The sequence below is a fragment of the Acipenser ruthenus genome, chromosome 25 (genome assembly GCF_902713425.1).
Source record: "Acipenser ruthenus chromosome 25, fAciRut3.2 maternal haplotype, whole genome shotgun sequence".
Taxonomy (NCBI): Eukaryota; Metazoa; Chordata; class Actinopteri; order Acipenseriformes; family Acipenseridae; genus Acipenser; species Acipenser ruthenus.
Genome location: NC_081213.1, coordinates 8,091,409 through 8,109,414, shown reverse-complemented (window position 1 = coordinate 8,109,414; position 18,006 = coordinate 8,091,409). Strand labels below are relative to the sequence as shown.

Genomic DNA, 18,006 nt, shown 5'->3' with positions numbered 1-18,006 from the left:
CACAGGGGCGGGGCACATTGCCACAGCAAGCCATTCTGAATGATGTAGCCATCGATGCTGGATGGAAAGAAAGCTATCCGACCCTGCTCATCTCGTTCAATGGAATTGCTCTTCTGTAGATGGGACCCAGCACTCGTGAGGATAAAAACACTTCTGGTGATCTGAACGATTCTTCACTCCAACAACATGTCCAATGCCCATGGTGTTGACGGCTGCTGAGTTAATGCCACTGGATTCATCACTGTGTCTGCTTCACACTACTCACACACAATGGCTAGTTGGCAAATTATATATTATACGGTAGCGATGACTTTATACACAACTGGAAATGGAGTTAGTTGGTTTAAAGGAATTACACTGCTCCAATATGGAAACACCAGCGTTAGTAGAAATGAAGCATTGATGTTTGTTTCATCGGTTAGCCTACCGGTATCCTCAGGGTTACCTAAATTCTGTTGCCCAGTTCAGGTTCACGTTATTGGGATTGTGGTTTTGCGATTTATCAACATAATTATTGATCGCCACAGGGGATGACTAGTCACCCCAGACACCCCCCTTCCTCCACTCCTGATCCACAGGGGATGACTAGTCACCCCAGACACCCCCCTTCCTCCACTCCTGATCCACAGGGGATGACTAGTCACCCCAGACACCCCCCTTCCTCCACTCCTGATCCACAGGGGATGACTAGAAAGAGTTTATCTTCCCTTAGAATTGAATCAATTATATCTCAAATCAGGAGCACTACCTGGCTAGTTAATTAATTATCCAAATTTAGCAGTTGCTAAAACTTCAATTAAGACATTTACAGTGACTGCAGCTAACAAAATACTCTCGTAAATTGTACCTGTCATGCACTTCCCTTCACTATTTACTGGAGGGTGAAACTATCCCCAACCTTTCAGTGGCATCTTTCTTGCCATTAAAGAACCAGCTGATTCCGCTATTAACTAAACATGCTTTCTGCCAGTGACATGCTTTTGATCCAGAAGACATGTGAAAAAAAGAAATCCTGAGAGTAAGTCATAGAAACTGAGAAATGACTCTGACCTATAGTATTATCATGTTTTAAAATGAAAATACGTGTTTGCTAAAAGATAGATTTATTTCAAAGCTACACATCTGAGACCTGCATAGGAGTAGCACTGAATAGTTGATTAGTCAAACAGAAACGTGACAAGTCACCCTTGCAAAGTGGTAGACGACTGCCAGTCACATACAGCAGTGTGCACATGTATTAGAACACCCTGCTGCTTTTGTATTAGAACACCCTGCTGCTTCTGTAGCTTTGATTCGTTGTGCATGTGAAATCAAACCGCTGGAACTGAAAATCTTAGAAAATGGTAAAAACAGGCAAATGAGTGACTTTCTGATTTAATTGATTTCTTTAATAGGCCACACATGCAATTTAAAATAGTAAGAGAAAAGGAACACACAGCCACAAATGATAAAATGCATGAGACTGTTTTTAGAAGTTGTTCAAGGTGCCTAATTAAATTTCAAAGTGGTTTTCACATTTTCACACGAGTGCCTGTTATTTCTATATTACTGATTACTGATTGAAAATTGAAGTTCTCACACCCTGAGGTTTTCATGCAGGTAGGTATATAAAGGCTATAAATGACAAATATGGAGGTGTTCCAATAAAACTTGCGCACTGCTGTAATTGTGAAGCGTGGATGGAATGGACAGACGTGCAGCCACGGTAGCAATCTGTTACCATGTAAATGACATTTTAGAACAATAATAAATTGTTTTTAAAATTCAAAGCAGTTCTGAAATACAGTGCACCAAGGTATTACAAACCAGTACATAAACAAACAGAACAGCGGACGTTATCAAATGCATTATTTGTTAATATTTTTGAAGTGGTGACTAGTCAATCTGTTTGGACTGTACCTGAGATTAGCAGCCGCTCTCCCCCTACTGTTTAGTAGATGGAGGTGAAAGGCATGGGAATGCATGGGGTTGTTTTGTTAAAGTAATTGAAGCTGACAACATAACGCTGCACTTCCTTAGCTATATAGGTCTCAGATGTGCAGTTTTGAAAGAAACACGTTACAACAAGCATGCATTTTCCTGTTAAAACATGATATCTGCTTCTACTTCAGGCTAAAGAAAGTTTCAATTTCAATTTTCTAACCCTTTTTTTTGTTACAGAAACTATGCAGTATACTTGCACTTCCTGGCTCACCTCACCTGTCTTTTGGGTCATAGCATGTTACTGTGTACTGTGCAACACTATCTGAAAGCATTGAAACAGAGGTTTCTTTAAGCAAGTGTAGCAGCAGATATCATGCCTACAAGTTCTGGAGTTTATTCTTTGATCACTTTAAGACAGGAGTGGTTTGGAGATGCCAGGGTGCCTCTCTGTGCATGGGCAGGAGATGGAGGCTGGCACAGCAGCAGCATTTTTGAGGCTCATCATTAACATGCAGCCAGGTTCCACACTGTAAACAAGGTCGCCAGAGACTGAAGGTCGCAAAGGGTGTGGAGTAGAGAAAACTGCCGGATTAATACTCACAGACTCCAGCGCATCTTAAATATTTCATTACTTCCAGCTGTTTGATGTTAAGAAGCATTGCTAGAAACACCCAGCTTTTTTACCCCTCTCTTTTTTTTTCTGAAGGACTCGGTTCAGGTTTCAGAGAGGGAGTTTGTGTGTGTTTGTGTGTGTGTGTGTGTGTGTGTGGGGGGGGGGGGGGGGGGGGGTAGGGTGTCTCGCCATGAGAAAAGTAATTAATTCATTAAAGACGTTCCCTTTTATGTCTTTTAATACAAGTGCTTTAATGAGCACAGAGTTCAAAGGGAAAACCCAGATGAAACAATAAAGGAACATATTGCACTATGAAAACAAAATATTCAGCTCTGTCTGTCCATTCACAGGATGATTCAGAAGCAGTGCAGCATCGGAAGAAAAACATGATTACAGATCTTTTCTTTTTTCTTCAAGACTGTATGCGACCTAAACTCACCACGGTAGAAATGCAGTTTTGCTTTTCCCATGGTTGTACATTGTAAGAAATGTTTCTCTGTTTCTTTATATTCTAACATAGTGTTACTGAATTACTTTAGCGTTGTATTATACTGCTTGCACTGCTTTTAAGAGTTTATACTGATGAGCTTTAAGAGCCACTGCAGTGGAGACACTGACGTTTAAGCAAGCGCTGATGCATTTACCATAGTTTACTATATTTCTGAATACTCTTCCCATACCTCGCTGTGATTTACAATGCTAAGCTATGCTTTCTCACACTATGCTGTATTACACTTGGCTGTGCTTTTACTATAGGGAACTTGTATAGGGGTGTTCCTGTTAACCATGACTGTCTGGAATGTTTTGAATTACAGTTTCAGATTTATATCTCTAAAGCTGTGTTAAGGATTCTTTCTGTGTCTGGTGTGTGTCCCTGGCCCAGGATCCAGAGAGTTGCTGCAGTTCATTAAACTGCCTGAAGTACTGCTGCTGGTCTGGCACACTGCAATAATTGGGGAGGCTGTTATTTCTACACAGCTGTCATTTCTCAAGACGTTCTTTATGGATGTGTCCTCGCTTGGCAGGCAGACAGGCTGCAAGATCTGAATGTGTGAGGATGCTGGGGTCGACTTTCTCTTCACAATGTTCTTTGTATACCTATAAATATAACTTTTCAATTAAATAAACTTGAATGCAGAAGAACCCATATACAGACGTGCTCAAATTTGTTGGTACCCTTACAGCTCATTGAAATAATGCTTCATTCCTAATGAAAAGCGATGAAATGAAAAGCTATTTTATCATGTATACTTGCATGCCTTTGCTATGTCATAGAATAAAGCAAAGAAGCTGTGAAAAGAGATGAATTATCCTTATTCTACAAAGATATTCTAAAATGGCCTGGACATATTTGTTGGTACCCCGTGGAAAGATAATAAATAATTGGATTATAGTGATATTTCAAACTAATTAGTTTCTTTAATTAGTATCACACATGTCTCCAATCTTGTAATCAGTCATTCAGCCTATTTAAATGGAGAAAAGTAGTCACTGTGCTGTTTGGTATCATTGTGTGCACCACACTGAACATGGACCAGAGAAAGCAAAGGAGAGAGTTGTCTGAGGAGATCAGAAAGAAAATAATAGACAAGCATGGTAAAGGTAAAGGCTACAAGACCATCTCCAAGCAGCTTGATGTTCCTGTGACAACAGTTGCAAATATTATTAAGAAGTATAAGGTCCATGGAACTGTAGCCAGCCTCCCTGGGCGCGGCCGCAAGAGGAAAATCGACCCCAGATTGAACAGAAGGATAGTGCGAATGGTAGAAAAAGAACCAAGGATAACTGCCAAAGAGATACAAGCTGAACTCCAAGGTGAAGGTACATCAGTTTCTGATCGCACCATCCGTCGCTTTTTGAGCGAAAGTGGGCTCCATGGAAGAAGACCCAGGAGGACTCCACTTTTGAAAGAAAAACATAAAAAAGCCAGACTGGAATTTGCTAAAATGCATATTGACAAGCCACAATCCTTCTGGGAGAATGTCCTTTGGACAGATGAGTCAAAACTGGAGCTTTTTGGCAAGTCACATCAGCTCTATGTTCACGGACGAAAAAATTAAGCTTTCAAAGATAAGAACACCATATCTACAGTGAAACATGGAGGAGGCTCGGTTATGTTTTGGGGCTGCTTTGCTGCGCCTGGCACAGGGTGCCTTGAATCTGTGCAGGGCACAATGAAATCTCAAGACTATCAAGGCATTCTGGAGTGAAACGTACTGCCCAGTGTCAGAAAGCTCAGTTGCAGGTCATGGGTCCTCCAACAGGATAATGACCCAAAACACACAGCTAAAAGCACCCATGAATGGATAAGAACAAAACATTGGACTATTCTGAAGTGGCCTTCTATGAGTCCTGATCTGAATCCTATCGAACATCTATGGAAAGAGCTGAAACTTGCAGTCTGGAGAAGGCACCCATCAAACCTGAGACAGCTGGAGCAGTTTGCTCAGGAAGAGTGGGCCAAACTACCTGTTAACAGGTGCAGAAGTCTCATTGAGAGCTACAGAAAACGTTTGATTGCAGTGATTGCCTCTAAAGGTTGTGCAACAAAATATTAGGTTAGCGGTCCCATCATTTTTGTCCATGCCATTTTCATTTGTTTTCTTATTTACAATATTATGTTGAATAAAAAATCAAAAGCAGTCTGATTTCTATTAAATATGGAATAAACAATGGTGGATGCCAATTACTTTTGTCAGTTTCAAGTTATTTCAGAGAAAATTGTGCATTCTTCGTTTTTTGTGGAGGGGTACCAACAAATTTGAGCACGTCTGTTTAAGTTTCCACAGTAATTTTGCTTTTTTTTCTTATGCTTTTTCCATGGTTATACTAATCATGTTCCATAGTTTGTAATATGCTTTACCATACCTCTCTGGGCTTTGCAATGCTTTTCTATGGTAAATTTTTCTAAGGGTATTTAATTTAGCCTGAACTTTGATCGAATGTACTGCATAGCACACTGTTTTACAATAGTTTACAGGCCTTTCTAAGCACATGTTATTGAGTCTGGAGGTGGACATATAATAACAAAAAAGACAATGACAAAGACTTCTTGTCAGAACGTTTTTCTAATTGCATTCCTTTTTTAGTATGGTGCTACTTGATACGTGAAGATCATTTTGTTAGTCCAGTCAAGCTTTTAATATCAGTTACCAAAGCTGGTGACATTAATTCAACAATGAGTGAACTTCATCAGGAATTTCCCACAGCCACATAAGCATTTCAGCACAAAATAATTGTAATAATTGCAAAATAAATGCATGGACTACAGTAATGTTCATTAATATCTATACAATACAGTAAACATGCATGTAAACCTAATGTTATGCTTTTATTTCCCAAAACGATATTAATTGGGGTGGTAACTGGTAAATGTGAAGGTGGTTATAACCAAATGAATATTATTACTTGTCCCCCTAGAAGACTCTGCCCCAGTGGAGCTAAGACATACCACATTGTGTTCTGTATCTTACACCCACCAGGGGGCAGAGTATTCTAGGGGGGCAGGTTGACGGTATGGGGTTACAGATGAACTACGAAAGGGTTAATATTATTGATGGAATCAAAATGTAATTTTAATAATTTAGGTGAGATTAATCATTGTCCACAATTTGAGTTTAGAACATAAGAACATAATAAAATATGAATGAGAGGAGGCCATTCGGCCCATCTAAGCTCGTCTGGTCCCTAGCAGCTGATTGATCTCAAAATGTTGTCAAGGATCCCAGTGATTCTGCCTCAACAACATGACTAGGTAGCCCATTCCATACTCTCTCCACTCTCTGTGTGAAAAAGTGTCTCCTTCCCTCTGTCCTATTTCTCTCTCCACTTAGTTTCCATCAGTGTCCTCAGGTCCTGATTTCTGTACTGCGTTTAAAGTGTTGGCGTGGGTTAACCATGTCAAGATTTTAAAGACCTGTTTTGTCTTTGTTCCAGGCTAAATAGATTCAGTTCTTTCAGCCTTTCTTCGTAGCTCAGTCCTTTAAGCCCTGTTTGTATTAGTCTGGTTGCTGTTCATTGGACTATCTCCTCCTCCCCAAACTCCACCTCATTTTTGGCCACTCTCAGCACCCTAAAACCAAAATGCTCCTTTCTTTCAACTGTTTTAATTCTCTAGTTATTTAAAAAATAAAATCTGATTGAAATCAATATACCATGTGCATCTTAACAAGTAGAAGGCTATTTTCTGTGAGAGATAACTAGCTTCTATAGACTGCAGAAGGTGTGTCGTTAACAATGGCTGGGTAATGAGGTAATGTGCAGTCTTCATTGTACAAACTCCTTCTTCCAATCTGCCCCCATTCTAATTAAAAGAATGGGTTGGAGGGAGGTTGTAATTAAATTTCACTTGAAAGCATTAAAAGTCGAGTTAGGATTTATTACATTTGCATGCCTAAAAAAATGCCTGAAAGGTTTTAATAAATTGGTTTGAAATTCTTTTTTTTTTTAATCCTGTTTTGCTACTTGTAATGACAAAGCTGCTCTAAGCCATCAATATTAACTTTTTTATCAGTGCGTATTTCCCTGGGAAACTTTGCTGCGGTTCTCTTAAAGTTGCCATGTCACAAGCAAGGAAAGCTAAATTACTGCATTCGAATTTCTTGGTGTCTGCTTTCTATATCCATCAGCAATGGAGATAGTGGCACTACAATGGCAATGTAAAGGTGCTGAAAGGGTCAATGGTAGCACAAGTGCAGCTACGATGTAAGAAAGCTGATACTGGTAGAATGTTACTGGCATCTCAGCCTATTGCATTGAATAGAAAGGCAAGGGCTGGACGCAAACCATACGGTTCAAAGAGAAACATCTTATCATTCAACGAAACTTTCCACATGACAGATGAGTCTCATGCTGCTGTCAGTATTATTAACTCATGAGCTGCTAGGAGGAGATCCATTACCACTGAGTAGCTCTCTTCTCCAGGCTCTGCTCAGTCCCAGGGTCATGGCTGATACAAGCCTGCTCTCCCTGCTGAATTAGATAAGGCAGCCGCTGAGTTTGATTTGAAGGGATTCACAGAGTCATGTCTAGCCTGCCGCACTCTCTTCTGAACTCCTGGAGCTGTCTGTCTGCTACAAAGAGAATCATCAATCCCAGAGAACCGAGAGTGTGAGGGCTTACACTGCCCCCTCGTGGTGCCTTTCTGTCTCTCTCTTTCTTTCTTTCTTTCTTTCTTTCTTTCTTTACATTGATCTACCAGCAGAGCGCATTAGTTTATAGCGATAACTGTGATACTATTAGAGAGTAAAAATATATTTGATAAAATGCTCTCACTTAACTTTAAAAACAATCAATTATAAAGTATAAAATACAATTATAAAGTAAAATGTTCATATAAGAATTACTCCCATGAAATGGATCTCCTCCTGGCAGCTGATGAGTTAATAATACTGCCATCAGCAGAAGACCAGTACTGACCTCTTTACTAGAAAGCTTGCTCTTTAGTTGAATGGTAAGACGTTTGTTTTTGAACGACGAGTTTAATGCTTCGTCCAGCCCAACTATAAATTAATTGGTATTGTCCACAAAAGTATGTGCTACATATAAAATGTGTTTCTAATTAAACAAACAGGATTGTCAGTGGCAGCTACCAATAGTATCCAGGCCTGGTAAATGTAACCTCTCTTTTCAGTCAGTGCAGAGAGTTTACCTTCTCTCCAGGGGGCTTGGCATTTGAACTGCTTCCCTGTGCCTGCTGGGAGATGCCAATCAAAATGTCAAGACAGCTCCAAATGCTCTGAAAGGCAAGACTGAGTGCCAAAACCAAGCAAGTCAAAAATTCAGTGATACGTGCTTATGTCAGCTGTCTTATTCTTTAATAAAAGCAAGAGGACTGAAAAAAGGATGATACACTTCCTTTAAACTTAAGCAGTAACAGATATCATGTTTTAAAATGAAAGTACATGTGCTTTCAAAACTGCACATTTGAGGCCTATGTAGCTAACAGAGGTGCAAAACAGTTAAGATTTAGGGAATGATTTTGTTAGTTAAGTGGCGTTCCAACAGGTATGGGACACAGACAGTTATGGCAATTCTAATAAGTGCAGACTGACATGAAGGAGAGGATTTGTCTACAGGTTTGCATCAGAGACTTTTTCAAAGTGAAGAAACCGGATGGGAATTGAGCAGTGCAACAGTATGATAAGTAGTGAAAATGGTATTGAAGCTGATTAAAGAGGAGGGACATGGATGTTATGGAAATACAATGCTGTCTGTCCTGATGTGCTACTTGAGATTCCCTTCTAAATATGTTTAAGAACAATTCAGCAAAGTGATGGCTCTGGCAGGGAACTCACTTTAAACTCAGCTCAAATCACGAAGGAAACATCAAGCCTATTTTAGGCACTTCCAATACCAGACTAAATCACCAGTCGAATAGTTAGTTTCTTATTCGTCCCTCGATAAACAACACGTCCAGTGATCGACAAGGAAAGGATTTATATCTTACCTCAATCCGCTACGTCTCAGCTGTGTATCAGAGTTCGCCTCATCCTCCCCAGCCTCCAGCTGCTTTTTGGCTTCTTCTAACAGGGGAGGGCAGCGATCCTGCCCCCTTCTGCATGGCTTCCCTATGACCACTTATCTGCTAGCTAATTTATGGGCAGGGGTACCTCGAAAGGCGAGGCCAAAGGCCAAAGAATGTAGTGTAAAATATGTATATTGTAGTAGTGTATTGTAGTGTTTTAATAAATAATCTGTCGAATGCGTTTCCTGACTGAAGTTAACTCAATTCAACTTCCTTGGGAGCCATACAACAATTTTTAACACTTCTTAGAAGAAAAACAAAAAAACATAATGCATGGCTCCTAGATACCAGTAAGTAATTTCAAATGTCATTGTAGTTTCTTTCTTACATTTATTTAATATTTTATGGTATTTTCAAGCATTCTGAGTGGTTCTATAACAGTTTTTTTTTTTTTTTAATAAATCTGTGTTAAGATGCACTGTATCACTCCAGCAATGTCTCCTGGGTTGAAGCATGGTGCTGACTGTGCACAAGATAGTGCTGACGCTTACTAATATAAAGACACTTTTGACTGATCTAGCCTACATTACATATATCTATGGCAGGCAACTACAACTGAAGAGCAGCTCCTGAACTCACTAATACCTGCTATCTACACCCTCTCCAGATTGAGGGTGCAGACAGCAGGTATTAAAACCACTGAAAACTGATTTACAGAGTTACGGACATTTCAGACTTACAAACAACCTCCATTCTCAAGGAGTTTGTAACTGCGGTGCTCGACTGTACATTGAAAAATACATGTCCTGACAGGATATCCGAAGAGGTGGGGGGTCCTTGACTACATAAATGAAAAGTACCATCATTTACAAGGGAGTCCCTTGCACACACTGCAGTGTTACCAATATAACCTTCTGACATTCTCATAAAACAGGGAACCTATCAGTTGTAGTTTGGCATCTCCAGCAAATAGTGGTCCCCATGAGTATTGACACTGTATTCATTTCAATGCTGTCCCCTGAGTAGCACAAGTCATTCTCATTTAATGCTTACACACTGTGGTGGAAGCATCAAGGTTCTTGGTCAATAGCCCAGTTCTAAATCCAACCAAGCTGAAGAGGAGAAATCAGAACAAGTATAGAGCAGTTGAAACTGATCCCCCTGACCAATGCAAACACAGGCATCATGCTAGGATAATGTCATGCATGCCTATTATAAAGTTTAAAGCACTATCTGTGCAATGATAAGGAAGGATTTTGTGCATGTCTTGCACAAAAAGGGTTGTGCTTGGATGATGCAAGGATCACACAATGGATCTGCAATATTATCTAAAATATTATCTTGTGATCACAAGGTAACGGAATGGTAATATCGAGATCCTGAGATCCCGTGTTCTCGACATAATGAAGAATTATTATTTATTTTTTGATGGCCTCAACCTGCCGCCATAGCATCTGTAGTTTTGATTTGTTGTGCATATGAAATCAAACCACTGTAACGGAAAAGCTTGGAAAACTGTCAAAATAGGCACATTTGTGATTGTCTAATTTAATTGATGACTTTAATAGGCCATGCGTGCATTTCATTTAAAATAATAAGAGAAAATGAAGACATAGCCACAAATGGTAAAATGCGTATCAGACTTTTTAGATGTTGTGCCTAATTAAAGCACAAATGGTCAGACATTTTCATCACCCTATAGAATCAACCCATTTTGCTTCATAAAGTTGAATCTCAACATACCCCTTTGTAGTTTTCCATATACTGACAAAAAAGGAACTCTAATTTCAATCTAAATGAAATACTGTACTACTATATGGATTCTGGTAGCCTTTTGCAATATCATTTTGTAGTTCCTTTGATTACATGATCTGTTCGTATAATTTTTTTTATTTATAGTAACTCAGTATTTCACCACCAGAAACTAAACTCACATTTGAAGTTACTCTATTAAGTTGTAACCCCACCCCCAGGTAAAACAGAACTTGCATCCATTAACATACATAACCACCTTGGATAGACAATACGGTCTGGTGGTGTACCATGAAATACTAGTGTCCTGAAGGGGATATATAGTAATGAAACACTGCTATTAAACTAATAAACCATCCATTACATTTTAGATAAACTGTACCCCATGTTGGTAGGACATTGTGACTTTATGTATTTTGTATTTGTAATTATTATTTTTAAACAACACTGCACTCAAAAAAACAAAACACAATAATAAAACCCTAAATGTAAAACAAATAAATGAAAAGGTCTGTCTGGATTATTTATGTGGTAGTACAGTAATAATAACAGCACACAATAACGGTGTCTCGTCTGTGTTTTCATTTTAATCTAGCTCAAAATCTGAATTTGCGCGCCACGGTCTGTTCTTCCTTCTATCGGCAGGGGTCGTGTCTATCTGGCAGTAACCCTGTGTTTCTCTCTCTCACTCACTCACTCTCCCAAATGAGTCAAAATCCACGGTCTCTCAGCCCCCTCGCACACTCTCGACTACTACGCACTAGAAAAAATGGCGGATAGGTACTGAAATCCACATCAGAAAAAAAGCTTCAAAAAAAGCCCGAGGTAATAACATTCAAAATCTTAAAACGCTTCCCTAGGCCCCTTTTTAACACGGCGCGCCTGAGTCTGTGTCCCACTCACTAGCTGCGGTTAGACTGAGCAATGGTATTCATTTTGCTAGAGCATGCCTGTTTTTGTGTCTGTGTGTGTGTCCATGCAAAGCTTTGTAACGTATCCCGCTTTGGTAACAGTATTGGAAATACTTCACTCTGCGCTTCTGTGTGTACTGCTTGTTCTGCCTGTAATTGCAGTGTGGCGCGTTCAGTGTATAGCCAGTGTTGCTGCTTTTTGTTTTTGAATGGATGAGACGTTTAAATATTTTGTTTGTTGCACAGTTGGTTGGTCGGTGCTGATGCTAGATTTAATAGGTCAGACTGTTGGCTGTGGGGCGGCGAAATTTGCCCCGGCTGTCAATCAAAGGAGTCTGGGATGAGGTTTGTCAGTTTTTTGAAAGAGCGATGTGGTTTTGTTCAGCTTGCACGTTATCGGCTCACGGTACAAAAAGGGCGCTCTTTTCATAAGACTTATTATTTATTTATTTATTTTAAAAAAAAGAAAAACGTTACTTCCCCCCGCGAAAGATGTGGGGGAGGGTATTGTTTTGATTTGATGTCAAAACAAACGGAATCTACTGCATTGTAATTGATTTATTTCCTACATAGATTGAACTAACAGTTATAGATTGAAAACAATGTTTGTATTTATTGAAAAAAATGCATTAAAAAAAGTTTGTTGTAAATATATAGGGTAGAAGTTCCCATGCAAGTTGCATTTAAAAATTTGAATGCATTATTAGATATTAAGGCTTTTGCTTCAAGCTCATGTTGAAATGCCAGCTCTATATACAACAATATAAAAGGAAAAGCTGCCATTTAAATTAATGTATTTATATATTTGTATTGCAGTATATCCAATTCATACCCTCCCACTGCTGCAAGTTGGACCAGTAACACTGTTGTAATGTACTTTGCCTGTTAGCTTGTGGAGTGACTATTTGTGTCCGTAACGTACCCTTTGAGATCAAACTGGACTATCAACACAGCCTGCATTCTGAATGCACAGCAAGCTGAACTATGGGGTAATATAGTAAAATATGTACGAAGGATTTCAATATTTCATATCATCTTAAACTGTGATCCTACACTGTTTGTGCACGGTCCCCTCATACCGTAATTTGTTTTCTTAGTATTGACGAACCTCAAGTCCTAATTAATGTAATAGGGAAATGTACAGTATGCAGATGTAGTGTAGAAATGTTGAAAGTAAAAGACAAACATATTAGAAGATAAGCTTAGACTCAGCTCAGTGCGGGTGGAACAGAGACAGAGAAAGGGAGGCTCTTATACTCTCTGAACAGCCTCCTTCTGCTCTGTGCTGGTGGAGCAAAGAAAGAGGAAGGGAGGCTCTTATACTCTCTGAACAGCCTCCCTCTGCTCTGTGCTGGTGGAGCAAAGAAAGAGAAAGGGAGGCTCTTACACTCTCTGAACAGCCTCCTTCTGCTCTGTGCTGGTGGAGCAGGGAAAGAGAAAGGGAGGCTCCTATACTCTGAACAGCAGATGAGAAAGTCTTGCATGGCTGGTGGTTCACGTGAATGGGTCTGTGACTGCTTTGTCTCCCTGTCAGATTGGAGTGTGGAGAGGACAGCAGTCAGCAGAGTTGTGGCATTGGTCAGTATTGCTGGAGTATGAGGAAACCAGGACCTCAGAAAGGTGAGTGCTGTAATATGCCACACATGCAATTCATTTAAAATAGTAAGGGAAAAGAAACAGCACAAATGGTAAAGTGCATGAGACTTTTTAGAAGTTGTTTAAGATGCCTAATTAAAGCACAAACTGGTCTAACATCACACAGGAGTGCCTATTGTTTCTATATCACTGATTACTTCACACATCGAGAGGTTTTCAGTCTGATAGGTATATAAAGGATATAAATGACAAATCTTGAGGTGTTCTAATACATCTGCACACCACTGTATGCCACACATTTTTCAATATATCTGGAGAACCAATTGTAATGAAACTTAACCTTATTTAGCATACGGTATGTTTCTGACAGTATCAGTTCCTGTAGATTATGGGGATATCCATCTGTTTGTCTATTCATCCATCCATCCATCTGTATCTCAATTAATGTTTTTACATGTATCGTGAGAACTGAAGAAGTCATTCCCCATATTGTAACCCAGTAATATAGTTTCCCATGATGCAACACACCACTCATGCAATTTCCATTAAACTGTTCATAGGCATTTCTCCTTCTATACAGTTTTGTTCTGTTGATAAACAGTCAGCACTCGGATATCCGGTACCCAGACACACGTCAGTCATGTTGTACTGGCCTTGTATTAAGAATTAAATCAATCCTCATATATATATATATATAATGTAATAAATTAATGCACTTACCCGTCACACACGATTTCACCAGTCACCAGTTTTCTGATACAAAGTCCATCTCTTCAATTTTACAATGTACTTGTTTATCCGTCACAGCCCGCAATTTAAATTTTTTTTTTTCGCGGAAGCCAAATCAGTCTGTCTTGATTGTGCAGTTCCACAGCGCTTCCTCCAATTTCCCATGACGAAAATGCAGCCAAAACCAAGCGAACGAGACAAGCTACGGTAATGTTCAGTTAATCATTAAACAGTTTTAAATACTGTGATGCATTTTTAAAAAATCTGTGATCATTAGTTGCTTTTGTGCATTTTCATTTGCAAGTGAACTGACATTAGGGCCTTATCGAGCACTATATTCTACAATTTTGAATGTTGACTTTTTATGCTGTTTTAATTTTGGAAACTGGTGTTGTTGTTTTTTTTTTAAATCTTTTGCTAAATTGCATTGCCTTTTACGTTTTACGTAGTTCTGTGCATGAGTAACATTTTGATATAATTTTGCTGTTGGGTTTTGCATACTGCTACAATACGTATGTACTGTATTACAGTCCACGTGTCGCCTCTTTTGTTAAGTGATATTTTCAGAATCATATCATTCTGAATTAAAATACTTCTTCTGTTGAAAATATATTACTGTACCAACAAAACCAACTACAGTACATCTTAATCTAAGCCTACTTATTTTAAAACACAGTCCTTTCAGCTATGCATTTTTGACATTGTATCTTTTTTGTGTTCCCTGAAAAACGGACGAGGGTTGGAACAGGCCAAAATGAAATAATCAGATATTATTATTATTATTATTATTATTATTATTATTATTATTATGTATTTCTTAGCAGACGCCCTTATCCAGGGCGACTTACAATTGTTACAAGATATCACATTATTTTTACATACAATTACCCATTTATACAGTTGGGTTTTTACTGGAGCAATCTAGGTAAAGTACCTTGCTCAAGGGTACAGCAGCAGTGTCCCCTACCAGGGTTTGAACCCATGACCCTCCGGTCAAGAGTCCAGAGCCCTAACCACTACTCCACACTGCTGCCCCAATGAGATATGCGTCGCACTCGTTTAACCGTCACTGAAGTCAACATTTTATAGGGTGGGATATGTGAGTGCTGACTGTAGTCATGTATACAAACATGATACCTGCTCATCAACCACAGAGGGATGAAACCCTGCTCTCAGGAGTGTTTCTGTATGGTCTGTGTCGTCACTTGCTTGTGTTCTCTGCAGTGATTGAGTGGAAGGATGGCAGACGACACAAACACGCCCGCAGTGGACGCCCATCCAGCATCCCTCCCCAGTACCAGGGTAAGGGGCTTCACTGAGGGGCTGTACACCTCATTAAAGCTGACCTCCCTTTAAACGTCTGGCTTTCACATTCAATCGCGTGTGTAGATTGTTGACGTTTCCTGCAGTTCTGAGAGATTTATTCTAGTAACTGCAAAAATCTAAATGTAATCAAATTGCTTAAATAAATACAGCTTGTGTTCTGATTTTTCTTTTCTCCAGAAATTAAGAAATTTAACCGAAAGTGCTATTTTTTAATACAGTAATTAATTGAGGCGCTAGAAATGTTAATCTGGAGCATGGCTTTTTTTTTTAGATTTTGTGTTGGAGCTGTGCTACTCTTCTCCTGTCCTCATCACTGCGTTGTTTTGCAGGGCACTTCAGCTGGGACAAGTATCTGAAAGAGACAGGGTCCTCTGCAGCTCCAGCACACTGCTTCAGACAGGTAGGCACCAAGACACCATGGTAAAGGGCTCCTTGATTGTCTCCCCTGGTAAAGGCACAGCTGTGTGGTGTGCAGGGTGAGTCATACAGTCAGGGGAGTGCTGGTTAGATGGGAATTCCACAGGGAGCGTCTCATTGGCTTTGGCCCTTGCATAGGTTAGGGAGGCAAATTCGTCTGAGACTCGTGGTGCTACAGTGGGCCCTTCTGGCCATACACCCGGTGAACTCAGAGCAGAGGCCTAAAAAGGCCTTCGTCCTCCAGGGGCTGGATTAAAACACAGACCCTTGTCAAGTGCTGTGTGTCCTGAAAGGCAAGGTTTCAGTGAAATAAAAATGTGTAACTAAAATGAGCTGAATAAATATCCAAAACAGTCATGAAGGATCCTGGGGAGCCCCAACCATCTGCTTTAGGTTTGGGGGCTGCAAAGTCTACACTCAATCGGACTGTCATCTCCAGTTAGGGATGAGGGCTGGCACGTCTGGATCTCCATCTTGCACTGATGGTAGAAGTTACCTAATGAGTGTCCAATGCAAAGGATGAGGGGAAAAAATATGTATTCTGAATATGAGGGATGTAAATATGCTGTAAGAGAAATATTGGAGGTTGGTGAATAAAGTACATGGTGCTAACAAAATAATTCCAGTAAATCTTACCTAATATATATTGCTATAGTTGTCGAACGCTCCTTGCAGATACTGCAGGAAACGCAGTGACTGGTACTCAAATGCGAGCCAGTGCGTCTAGCTTCTGAGAGCTGGAGTTCTTTTAAAGAAAATAAAGGGCAAGCATTGTCTTAAAGAAATGTACATTCAGAATGTTTGTTTTTTTCCTACAAGGACTCAAACTCAGAAGCAACTCGGATGCGTTCCTTTAATGGGAAGCACAGCATGGGAAAGAGTGCCAGATACTTAGCCCCAGTTTAATATTGGAATGAGATGAGATTGAGTTCTAAAGCCTGGTTTCATGGTGCTTAAGTTATGTGGCAAGTGTGTAACCAGCAGAGTTACTGCAGTAAGTGGAAGTCCCAGCGCTGACTGTGCCCCGCTCTCTAGTGCTTAACCCCCCCGGTGAATGAGTTCAAGTCTGGGATGAAGCTGGAGGCCCAGGACCCACGCAACACCACCTCCACCTGCATAGCAACTGTCGTCGGGCTGACCGGGGTAAGGCTCCGCCTCCGACTCGACGGCAGCGACAACAAGAACGACTTCTGGCGATTGGTCGACTCCTCCGAGATCCAGCCAATCGGCAACTGCGAGAAGAACGCGGGCATGCTGCAGCCACCCCTGGGTGAGTGGATTTCAGATCCTTTTCACTGCGCCTCAGATCATTGCGTAGTTCAACTTTTCATTTGTAACAAGCATTCTTAACTCTGTAATGCTCATTTCTGTGTCACACATGATTAAGGGCTCAATTTTGTCACGGAGATCACAGAAATCGGGAATTTGAGTAATCTGTGAAATCTTGGAAATGGATGTAAAAACACATTTGATTTAGGCGCTTCCTTTATTTCTGTGAAAAATGCAGTCATGTACTGAAAATACAAATCGGCGAGTATCTGTAAATTGTTTGGTTGTGGATAAAAAGGCGACAAACGTGCAAGCAAAGTGGCAAATATTACTGCTAAGCAGAGAAGTGAAAAATAGCCAATGTGGACATTTCATGAAAGTGGTGGTAGGATGTTTTGTTCTGCATGTAATGTTCCTGTGGATTGCTAACGAAAAGAAAAGCAAGCTGTGACAAACATATTGAAAGCGCTTTACATAAACGGAAGCTACAATTATTATTATTATTATTTATTTCTTAGCAGACGCCCTTATCCAGGGCGACATACAATTGTTACAAGATACCACTTTTTTTTTTACATACATTTACCCATTTATACAGTTGGGTTTTTACTGGAGCAATCTAGGTAAAGTACCTTGCTCAAGGGTACAGCAGCAGTGTCCGCCATGTGGGATTGAACCCACAACCCTCCGGTCAAGAGTCCAGAGCCCTAACCACTACTCCACACAGTTGCCCTATGCTATAAGCCATTGAATCTGCAGTAGGAAAGACAGCTCTACAAAAAACGGTGCGTGAGCTGTTTTCTGTTAAGACAAGAACAAATGCATCAGGGAACAGAAGTTTACGGACTTGCAGAGGCTTTCTTTACAAAGTGCCGTTTCAGTCGTGGGAAACTCTTAACTAAATTTTGTACTCTAAAGTAACATTTAAACTTGTCAGCAGTCAAAAGCAATAGTCTTTATAATATTGGTTTTGATGTACTATTAAAAGCTCGCCCATGAAATGT

At 40.0% G+C, this 18,006-nt stretch overlaps 1 protein-coding gene across 5 annotated transcripts in view; it reads left to right on the top strand.

Moving 5' to 3' along the window:
- Nucleotides 1–11,383: 11,383 nt before the first annotated feature.
- LOC117414219 (polycomb protein SCMH1-like) overlaps nucleotides 11,384–18,006 on the top strand; it is a 30,909-nt gene continuing 24,286 nt past the window's right edge. For 2 of the 5 annotated variants that reach the window (XM_058999849.1, XM_058999847.1), the window contains exons 1-5: nucleotides 12,530–12,654; nucleotides 13,200–13,285; nucleotides 15,215–15,292; nucleotides 15,646–15,716; nucleotides 16,769–17,003. In XM_058999849.1, coding sequence (XP_058855832.1) covers nucleotides 12,650–12,654; nucleotides 13,200–13,285; nucleotides 15,215–15,292; nucleotides 15,646–15,716; nucleotides 16,769–17,003 — 475 coding nt within the window. In that variant the 5' untranslated portion in view covers nucleotides 12,530–12,649. Of the gene's footprint in view, nucleotides 11,580–11,658; nucleotides 11,682–11,839; nucleotides 12,011–12,529; nucleotides 12,655–13,199; nucleotides 13,286–15,214; nucleotides 15,293–15,645; nucleotides 15,717–16,768; nucleotides 17,004–18,006 lie in introns of those variants that run through there. The other 3 variants (XM_058999850.1, XM_058999851.1, XM_058999848.1) reach the window with 3 other exon arrangements.